The 11,806-nt window shown below is 38.4% G+C and overlaps 1 protein-coding gene across 1 annotated transcript in view; it reads right to left on the reverse strand.

The window, feature by feature from the left end:
* The window catches only part of LOC139742820 (anaphase-promoting complex subunit 5-like), a 108,221-nt gene that overhangs the window by 81,053 nt on the left and 15,362 nt on the right, over positions 1-11,806 (reverse strand). Inside the window, exons 13-15 of the mRNA XM_071653335.1 lie at positions 8,975-9,091; positions 6,282-6,429; positions 5,668-5,839 (exon numbers count right to left, since the gene is read on the reverse strand). Of these exons, the coding sequence (XP_071509436.1) occupies positions 5,668-5,839; positions 6,282-6,429; positions 8,975-9,091 (437 nt within the window). The remainder of the gene's footprint in view (positions 1-5,667; positions 5,840-6,281; positions 6,430-8,974; positions 9,092-11,806) is intronic.

Here is an 11,806-nt window from a genome sequence, read left to right on the forward strand (position 1 = left end):
CGGAGCTTTTGCGGTTTTAGAATTGAAATAAACCAATTTGAAGCACACTTTTTTGTGGGAAATTCGGAAATTGTCATTCCCCAAAGTGTACTAAGTCTATAGAGGGGACCAATCAATGGGAGTGTGGCAAGATACCCCTCCCATATTCGAGGGAGCTTTTTTTTTTTTCATTTTTAGAACTGAAATTCAACAATCTGGCGCACATTTCTGTTTGAATATCTGGAAACTTGTCAATCAGAGAAGTGCAAGTCTGTGGAAGAAGACATACCATGATGATGTGGCAGGGGATAAGCCCTATTCTTCCTCCTACATGAGGGAAATTCTGTATTTTCTGATTGCAGTTAAACGTTTTGGGGCACACATTTTGTGGCATATAGTTGGAAAACTCAAAGTGTAGCCATAGTCTACTTGTGTGCATAGGGCGGGGGGGAACAGGGAGAACGTGTGCGAGAGTGCTATCCCCATCCTTCCCGTACGAGGGAGCTTTAGCCTTGTTAATGTTGAAATTGAGATATCTTGTATACTCATATTTGATGGAATATTTGAGAAATTATGAAAAAAAAGATTGGGGGAACTGAGAGAGGAAAGGGTTGATTAAAAGGGGATATTCTCCTTGTACATTTAATCAATAGGGAACTATTGATTTTTCACCCCCCCCCCCCCCCTCCCCTTTGCTACGCCAGTGCTTAGACGGGAACTTTATGTAAGGGCGGAATCTTTGGAAATTCAAATTCATGAGTGTTGTGATTTTTTCCCTGATTTTTTCCGTTTTTTCTTCCTTTTTTTTAAACGAACCAGCCCCCCCCCCCCCCCCCCCCCCCCGGTTCCGCGGCCCCTGTAATATATCATAGCCAACTACTGGTATGCCTCTATCATAATGCATGGTTCTCCTATAGGTCTAGAGTACATCTTGAAAAAGTGAGATGACAGTTTCACATAATTGGCAAAAAAAGAAAGAAATAGATAATGATAATAACATTTGTCACAAATGTGTTGAGTGTTTACTTTCCTTGAAATACAGTAGGTATCATTTACATGGATGGCTAAACTGTTTTGATAGGGGAGCAGGTCAAAATATGGGGAAAAAATGACATTTGAACATCTTCCCTTGACCTTTGGCCAAAAACCTTTTCCTACAGAATCATTGTGCAGTAATGCATACAAAAATATACCTACTTTGATAAAGCAATCAAACTAGGCACATACACTGAGTAATCTCCAAGGTATGGAGAAAAAGTTTAATTTCAGCATTACATAGTAGAATTTTAGCATTTCAACCTGACCTTTGACCCTTTGACCCTATGACCCCAAAATTTCCAAAAGAATCAGTGTAAGCAGTACATGCATACAAACTGTATGACTGTACTAAGTTTCATGAAGATACCTTGAGCCATTTCAGAGATATGGAGAGTAAAAAAAATTAGCATTTTCAATTGACTTTCGACATTTGACCCCATGGCACAAAACTTTGCTTAGAGCATTTCTATCTGGTAATACATGAATACACTAATTCTAAAAAATACCTCCAGGCATTGCAGAGATATGGGGAGAAAAAGTAGAATTTAAAGAATTTAACCTTGACTGTTGACCATGACCGCATGTCCCCCAAAAGTTGATAGGCACAACTTTGTCCACCCATACACACATATGCCAAGTATCATTAAGATACCTCAAATGATTTTTAAATTACTCTGTCCACAAAATTGATAACAAAAGGACAGACAGATGGAAGGACGGATGGACAACCCGAAAGCATAATGCCACCGGCAACACTTCATGGTAGAGGCATAAAAAAGTTGCTGCAAACTGCTAAATCCAACAGTGGCAAACCAATGATGTAAAAGTCAAAAGGGGGCCCGAGTTTGATATTGTCAGATTGCATATATGTGATTGCTTTTCCTACATGTTTGTCATTTTGCCTCTGACAAGGATTCTGTTAGCATCAAAAGCTCGGGTCTATTTTGACTCCATATCATATAATGACATTGAGTTGATACATGGCCATCTTGGCTATGCCAACTTACGTCAAAGTTCATATTTCAAAAGGCCTATTTTACGGTCACACACACACACCTGATTTTCCTTTATTTAGCATCACAGGACAATTTGTCGAAACATGTTTAAATTTTTAGGCATATAGAAGTCGACTACACAAACATATCTCAACGTAACTTCCAGTGTGTATATTATGAGAGTCAAAATGGAGGTATTACTTTTATCTTGATAACAGCATACTTTCTTATTTTAATGTACTGCTTTGATTTCTAACTATCCAGTTTTTGAAGGTGGCAACCGATATCTGGTCATCCCTCCCCCAGTGTATCATCTAATTCGTATCAGTGGTGAGTTTCATTCCTCTTTTCTGTTGCTTTCAGAATAAACACAATACTGTGGAATTAAACAGCAAAAGACTTGCACAAAAGACAGCAAACAAATTAAAGTATTTGTTGCTGTGCAATGCAAATGAATCCCCCAAACCAACCTGAATTTGAAGTGTATAACATTGTTTATCAAAGTGATTAAACATTTGGGGCATTATTCATCTTATGTCTAGAAGTCTGGCTAATGAGGGCGCTGTCACGCCAAAGCAATTGGTGTCTAGATTTTATCAAGACTCTTCTCAATCACAAGCTTGCAGGATATTCAGATTATGGCCAGAAGAGCTCACACCAGGCAGACATGAGATTTGGCAGCCTATTTAGAAGGTCAATATATCTATAGGGACAGCTTCACCAATAATTCAAACCTAGAGTGACTATTACTAAACACCTCGATGATATATTTGAGCAAAATCCATTCAGTTTTAATGGTAACTGTTCATCTTGTCAAATGTCAGGGTTATCTTTGATAGCACTACCAAACCCTACTGGTGTCTTCTCCTACCCATGATACACCCCCATCCAAAATTTGAAGAAAAATTTTCAAACTATGTAACTTGTAGAATGGACACAAGCACACAATAGGCACCTAGATTGTTCCATGAACTAAAATGATTTGAAGAAAAAGTTATTAGGAAAAAGTGCAGGTAGAGGACAGAAGAGAAACGTGATGCTCAGTGCACATGCAACATGGCTGAACCCCAAGGACTTGATATCCTGTGGAGACCGTATCTCCCAGGGATATGCAATCTATTACAGCCATGTGTGAGGAAAATCCGGTCTTGCATAATATTACACTATATGGTCGGAACTTTGGAGAGATTTGTTTATCTGCTTCACTTATCTATTTTGCCCAATTGTCATATCATCTGATGATAATGTCATTTCTTACATGTTAAAGGAGACCTCTGGATGATTTTCAGACTTTTACATTTGAACAACTGTAAATTAGTCATACTGAGTAGAGTTTCAGAATTTATAGTGATTGGGATGAGGAATAAGAATGTTTTCAAAATTGCAATGAACAAGGATTCAATGATGATATAGCAGCATTACTATAAGAATGCATAAGTTTGGGCTCAAGGAAGCAGAAAAAAAGAAAAGGCATGCATAGATTCTACACACGTGAACTTGTTACGCAAGCGGTATTTAAGTGGGATTACACTGCTATGTTTCTGAACCATAGCTGTGTTCAGATGGAGGCAGTTTTGGTCAGAGTAACTTCGGAGGAAGGGTCGGAGGAAGCTTGGTCGGAGGAAAGGTCGGAGTAGTGCCCGTCTGAACAAGGTCGTGGTAACTTCCTCCGGTCAAGGGAACTTACCATGACCTCTTCCTCCAACCAAGATACTCCTGAGTTTTTTCAGGAGTATCTCGCTACCACGACTAGCCAGTCGGAGTAAATTGCCCATGTGGACAAGCCCTCGGGGTATCTATGACCTTACAAACCTTATACGACCTAGGTAAAACTTCCAGAGTCAAGTGCAAGTACACGTGCGCATGCAGTACAATTCTAACCTAGTCGATCGCGACGGAGAAGCTAGCGCTCAGAAATTCTCATCAACAAGAATGGAGAAGATAAATGCTGGTGGTAAAAAACAATGGTATGGTTGATGTGCGCGGCGCTACCAACTTCCGGAAGTTACACCCACCCTCCACGGTGATCCCCACGAAGGCCGTGGTAAACAAAATTGGTTGAAGTTTCTTCCCACGACCATGGTATGGACACAGGGTCATGGTAAGATAAGCATAAATTTGAATTCTGATTGCTGCGCCATAAAATTTTACTCCGACTAGAAATACATCTGAACATGGCTTATGTAAGCCTCCTACTCATGCATTCTTATGGTGAGCCCCCCTCTTGCATTCTTATGGTGAGGCTGCTATGTCATCAACATTGTTCAGTGTGATTTGTTACGGTTTTTCAGAGTATTAGTTTCTCTGCTCAAGGACCGCAGTAAAATTATACAAACCTATACATGGAGCTGCTGATTCATGTCCTACATGATGTGAAATTATGAAAATTGTCTGAAATGTCCCTTTAAAGAAAAATTATTCATATTTTCTTCAAAAACCGTGAATATTTGTGGACATTATATTCACCTCGCAAAGTTTTGCATTGCTACCTTGAAACCATCTCAAATCCTGTACATAGATACCTATGTATATTACATCTCAAATCGTCTGTTTCTGTCAGTCTTTATAGTCTATGGATGTTTCTTTTCCTTCAGCCTAGTAACGAAGTATTTCATTCATCTGCTTCCTTCCAATAAGTTACATGGGCAGGAATCCACTTTTATTAGTTGTTGCTAGGTAGAGCAAGTCTCCTGCAAGCTTTGTGGTTGTTAAGGGCAACTTTTGTGCACAAAGCATGCATAAAATCTGAATATATTACAGAATCGGTCTCTTGAAAAACTCTATCTCTTCCTGTAAAGAATCTTCTGTTATGTTCCTTGTTATTTTAAAATGCATTGCATAACACAGACTGTGAAATAGAGAAGTTAAAGTAGTGCCTATATTGAAGTCTCAAACTGTCATCAACATAATTACTGATCTTACATCTAATAATAATAATCATAATAACTACAATTAGTTATGATTTATTAATCTCTTTTTTTTTTGTATTATAATTTTGGTAAGGTGTTTTTCTTTAATTTCCGGCTTTTAGACTGCTCTATCTTGATTGCTCAAAACTTTCCATTGCCTTTCATAGAATTCTACGTCCAAATCCAATTTGATTATTTCCCTGCTAGAATGATCTCCAAGGAAATTTAAGTCGACCTCAGTGTGGTTTCCACATTTATCCTTTTAAAGATGTAAGTCTTTTAGATTTGCATCTGCAAAGATGATGTATATGGGTTGGTCTTTTATGCCTGGAATGAAATTTGTGATATTCAGGCTGTAAAGTATACAATTTTATTTCTTTAGAGAAAATAGTACTTTTACGTCAATATTCAGAAAGAATGCCCAAGGCCAGCCCAAAGTTGTCAGCATAAACACATAAATTACTGATCCCACTGCTACAATTTAGGCAACCTTTTACTGAAGATTGGGTCCAGACCACACACATGGACACAGCTCTCCCCAAAGAGAGTGAGGAGGGTGTGCATAATTGGATACTTTAGGCCTGGAACTTGTCACAGGTTCAGTGACCTGCTGAGACAGTGTTAAGTTGTGAGAATATGAACGGGCAATACAATATAATGCCTTCATATCCTATCATCAGCTATAATTAGGACATTGTTGGTCATGTAATAACTTATAGAAGAGTGGAAAGTCAATACAAACTTACATGTCTTCCTCTTTTCTGGCTCCAACTGGGTATCATCACAGGCAATGTGGCATTGGCACTTGGCCAGTAGGAACTGGACACAACAACAGTCATACAGTGAGCCACTGGTCAAGATGGTTGGAAGAACAGCATTTACAAGAACCAGAGCATGTTCCGGCATAGACAGGAGCATCTGAAGCATGATTGAATTAAAACATGAAGTTTGTACATGGTTTAGTCTTTAGAACTATTTTTCTCTCATGGTCAGCTTCAGTCTCACACATCTTTGTTGAGTAATGGTGAAATCTAAATGCCACGATTTTCATTATTCCCTGGGAATGTAGTTCAAAATCTTGTATTCTTGGAGTATTTACAAAATGGTGATTGCAAGCACAGGCAACTCCCATTACAACAAAGTCCTCAGGATCGGCAGTTTTCTTTTCATATATCGAAATTGTGTTACTGCCCAAAAAATAAAGTACATATGACAATAATTTTGGGACTTTTCTTATAACCATGTTTCTCATACTGGGAGTGCACATTAGATATATCTGTATTTATAACTACACCTCTGCGACATGCTGCGGGATACCATTCCTCAGAAACTGAAAAATTTGATACAATAGCTGTCCTACCTGAGTTTGTGCTAGATGGGCAGTTGCCATGGCACCCAGATATGTTAGGTGATGGTGATGGCATAGTGTCCAGGCCTCCTGGAGGTGAGTGATACTCTTGGTGTGTTCATCAGACAAGATGTGGATTTGAGACAAAATCAGCAGGCATCTGGTCAAGAGAGTGTATTGTAAGACATAAAAAGAAATTACTTCACAGTAAAATTGTGTCTTGACTGCATGCAACACACACAACTGCTATTGTTACGTTGATGCCTCTTAATTGATTGATATTCTATTAGGGCAAAATGATGACTTCTGTACTTAGTGTCCCAAATGGAATTCACTGCATTGTACTTTATTACACAAATTGCATGACATGACATATGATTATCAGGTATGGATAAATATGAACATTAAGTGTGTGTGTGTGGGGGGGGGGGGGGGAGATGCTCACTGAAATCTGAGATAAATCAAAACTACATATCAAGAGAACATCATGAACAGGTAAATTTGAACTACATCTTACAGGGCCTCTAAACTACTTCTATTCTTCTCCAATCAGGATTACTTATTACGTATGTACCTTATACCACTTATGGACTGATAAAAGATCATGCTATTTACACACCACAGTGATTGGATCCTCAGGAACCCTGCACCATGCCATAATGGGCACTGCACGTTCATTTTGAAAGCACTCTACATTTTGAGGCAGAAGATAAATGGTAAGTGTTTCCTTGGACTTCCCCTACTACAGCCTTCTGTATCTAGGTAACAATTTGAATATTTTGACCTCTTGTGGCCCTGATTTACAGTCCTGCTTTGAAGCCTTGCTTTTAGGTCCTCCCATAAACATGTATTTGAATACCTTTGTATTCCCCATCCCTATGGGGTGAGTGACTGTATACGCTGTTATTTTCGCACACAGATATTTTCGCGAATGAGGAGGTCCAGACATTTTCACAAGACATTGTTTTCGCGAATTGACACTGAGGCCTTCATAAGCGCTTTATTACCTTAGCACATGGTGACATTTTCGTGTTTTGTGTTGTGAAATTCGCTGTCCAATTGTGATTTGCGAAATTCGCGAAAATTAAACCCTCGCAAAAATATGAGCTTATACAGTAGTCTGTCATGTATTGACATGTTTCTGTTCTAAAAGCAACTTGTTACTTTGGATTCCCCTGCCCCAGAGAATGACTACTGCTACGTTTTCTTCAAAATTCTTGTCACGATTCATTAACCAGAAGATAACAATGTACAAACTTCACAGATACACTTGTGTAGGTATTCATGTACAGATGATAAACAACAGATTACAGATGATGGATGAAAATCAATGGCAATAGCTCATCAAACCTTAAGCTTAAAAGAACAATATTTCATCAAAATGGATTAAATCTTAACACAGATAACAAACATAAATGGAAATTGTGAATCCAGACAGACATGAAGAAGATATCAGCATCATGAATGATGAACAAACACTTAAACAGAGTGTTTATTTTACAGTCTAAAAATACATGAAGTACTTAACCTTTCCCTGCAGTGTAACAGCATTCTTTATCAATTGGTACAGTTATTAATTTGCCATTTCAAGTGTTAGCACAGCACGGATCAAACAAGCTCTAGATCTAGCAGTCTGTAATTTGATTTAAAAGAGTGGGTCTGGGTCCATGGCTAAGGTTAAAGCTTTTGCTGGGATTACAGTCTCGGGTTTTAAGCATGAAGGAGTACACAAAAGTTCAAGAAGAACATATAAATGACACCAGACTACCATAAAGAATGAGAAGTAGTGACATGGCCCCATATGTGATATCATAGATATGACATTCATATACATGGGAAGCCATTGACAATGTGCTTACATTTACTTCAGTTTATTGTTTTCTAGGACTTCAGACACATACCTCAAGCAGAAATTGTCATAATCATAAATATTGATATAATGCAGTTGTCATGATATCAATGAAAGAGAAATAATAATCCTTGCACAGGCTAAATACTGAGTATCTATCCAAGGCAGGATAACACAGCAAGAATTTAGCAATGAATGTTTGCAGCCTATTCATTATCTTGACTAAAGTCATGTGAACATTATAATGTCTGCTTCTCTGCTTCCATTCTTCTTTGACACTATAAGGCTCGTATTTTTCAAAATATTGCTGGCATTTGTTTGGGAGTCACTGTAGAGTATTGACCTCACAGGAAAATTTTACTATTCTCAGACATGTGCAATATGGCCCTAAGCCATACTAGTACAGTGCATGCCTCTACACTACCTTCAAGGTCATTACATTATAACCCCATACATTCTTAAATATTCCAGACTTTTTCTCTCTCTCACTGAAGTGATCTCCATAGTTGTTTTTATTGATGGCATTCAATATAATATCAGCTGTAAGAAACTGAACTTTTATCAGTCATCTGATAATACATCCTGCTTGATATGCATACAACCAAAAGAAGTGCAATATGTATGTATTGTGTTTGGCAATGTGGTACCTTTCTTCTTCTATGCACAATATTTCCCCTGCTTTCTTCATTTACACATTTTGACTTGGGCAAATGGCATCTCTTGTATGGATTAACTGTACAAACACAGATTTATCTTGATTTGTAATGCATGTATCTCATTGTATTCATGTGTTGCTTGATATCTGATGACAAAGTAATAAATCAAAATTATACAAATGACAAAAGTGATATCATACCTGACATGAAGTTCTGTGGTAAAACCATCATTCTTGTCTTTGCATTTGGCTATTATGTTTTGAAGAATATTCAGGGCTTTAGACCGCTCAGCCTGACAAGCATACAGAAGGGACTTTCTGTGTTTGAGAGAATAATAAATGGTAAGATGCAGTGAGTTATACACATTTAAAGCCAGAACGGATAATGCATAACCCCCTGCGATGGTGCATGCTCTAGAAAGCTGTCCACAGCCATCAAGCAGGGAGGGAAGAGCACTACATCCCTGGCTGTAAATCTTCCTAAGAAATGGATATTCCAAACAACAAAGCTGTGCCTACTGGGGCTGCCTTACACATGGCAGTTTCTGCATCTGTGGGACTACAAGCATCAGTAGGTAAGAGGGCAAAGAAAGGAATGCACACCCCCTTTTCACTTGAGAAACTCCCATGCCTGTCAGACCATGGATCTACTATACATGGACTAGAAACGAAGGTCTTTCTTTGATCCCATCATCACCGCCGCCACCCGATTATGTGTATCTCAATTAGTACATTCAGGTGCTTGGATAATAACGATTGTGCAATCATGCAAAGTCACTGACAAAAGAAACATTTTGCTCGTTGCGCTCTTATTTTGCTGAGGTGCCTTTTCAGACTCAACTGCCTTTGAATAAACACCGATGAAAGGGAGCAGCAAACCCAAAAACATGACAGTTTTCCTATCACAAAATTTAAAATGACTGAAGTGGACACTTGTGGACAAGCATGTAACATGGCTTAATGATAGGACATACATGTCATCTACGGTTATTGTCCATGTCTTCTCTGGAACAACGTGCGAAAAATGGAGAAAATTAGATTACAAATCACAAACAACCTGTCAAAATAATTGCTTTCTCTTGTAAAGTACGCGCATTTCCCAAATGAAATTACGTGAGCAATAATTTCCCAATGTACACTACAACTGCACATGCATTTTTCTTGATTTAAGACAATCACTATCTTCTGGGCATGTAGTTTTTAGACTTCTCAAAGCGTCGTCTTGTTTTTATCCAGGCTGGTTGTCGGCGGTGATGATAAAATCAAAGCAGGAAAGCACGCTTAAAATGCTTTTGTGACACTTATGACAGAAACAGGTGCATGAATTAATTACGAGCAATGAATGTCCGTGTGTAGTAGGTCCATGGTCAGACCAAGAAGGTTCCATAGCTGGAGTTCCAACTGGCGATCAATGTTCGACACTACCGTCTTGCTGAGCAATCTGAAGATTCATTTTGAACACTAACATTATGTTGGCCATATTTTGCTTATTTATTTATTAAATGAAATGAAATCTCACTTAATGATAAAGCATGTAAAACAAAAGTCAATCCCGTCCAGAAATTTGTGCAAAAGTGTAAACCAGAGCTGTATCACGTGAAAATGTTTAAAACTGTACCATCCTGAAAAGCCAGTTTTATCACTTTTCCACTTAGTTTCCGCAAATAAAACTAATATGGAATAATCTTCAATTATAATTATTTATTGATAGATATATCAGATTAGTGCCCGGGTATGCCCAGTCGAGTAATTTTCATCTTTATTTCAGCATTTTTTGCGCTTTTTTTATTTGCGCATCCTCGTGTCTGTACCACCTACCTTTTATAAGAAGGGATAGCGAAAAGTAATTACCATCACCAAGACATATCTTCCTTAGAAAGTGGCTAGGGATTATGCAATGAGACACGAGTCAATTGTCTTCCTATCTGCGTGGCAGATCCTGTTTGGCACATGCTTCAAATATTTTTGAGCGGCAGCATCGAATATCTAGCAAAGGAAATAAGACAGTTGTGAAATCATTCTCTTGAACCTCCTTGGTCAGACATACACTCAGGCTAGTCAAATCAAGCCAGGTGGAACCCAATACTTAACTACGGGTGATATCCAGGTGCTTTGACAAAAGAGAGCATCAGTAATCACAACTAACACTCTCACAGCAGAATAGATCCCCCCCCCCCTCTTGCTGCAGATTGCTCTCTCTCACTCTCAATGTACTGCCAACAATGAATGTGTGCACCTTGCATCAGAGTGAAATCTCTTCACAATTTGTGACAATTTATGAGTAGGTTCTATAGCATGATAATTGCATGCTTAGCATTTCTCTGGCTTTGACGTTCCATGCTCCAAGCCGCTCTTCCATAGTTTGGATATGGAGACCACAGAAGATGTTCTTGATTTGAACAATTTTAAGCTGTATTTCAGAGAAAATGTTGAAATCCTGTATGGAACTTGGCAGTAAAATAGTACGGAGCAAATCCTTCCAGTTTTCTTTAATCTTCATGGTACTTATGCTTCAGGACTGAAAAAAAGAAAATATCATTTGAAATCTCATACTTAAGTTTAACATTTAACCATCTTGCACACATTGGTGCAGTTTTGTTTGCCAGGCTTAGCACTTTAATATCAAATCGTTCAAATTAAGTACTGTATACGCCATACATTTTCCCCGAGTCTAATTTTCGCGAATCGAGACTTCTCGACGATTTCGCGAGTGGTTAAATTCGCGATCGTTGAGTCCTGTACTGAACGGAGAAATGTGTACGCATACGTCACATTCATATCAGGATCAGAGAGTCAATATTTTCGCGTGTTTTTAATTTCGCGAATAGCACCTGACTCGCGAAATTCGCAAAAATAAAAACCTCACGAAATATTCGGCGTATACAGTAATTGGCAAACGTGCCATGTTTAGTTGCATTTTACACGTAAAGAAGTACACTTTTCATTGATTTCTGTTTTCATGTCCTGTTCTCTGCACTCCAAATAATTGATGCTGAAAATATTGAAAGGGAACTCAAAGTAAATAGCTGCTCA

Source organism: Diadema antillarum, unplaced genomic scaffold (assembly GCF_040938485.1).
Source record: "Diadema antillarum isolate AM-2024a unplaced genomic scaffold, OU_Dant_1.0 seq00001022_RagTag, whole genome shotgun sequence".
NCBI classification, from domain to species: Eukaryota; Metazoa; Echinodermata; class Echinoidea; order Diadematoida; family Diadematidae; genus Diadema; species Diadema antillarum.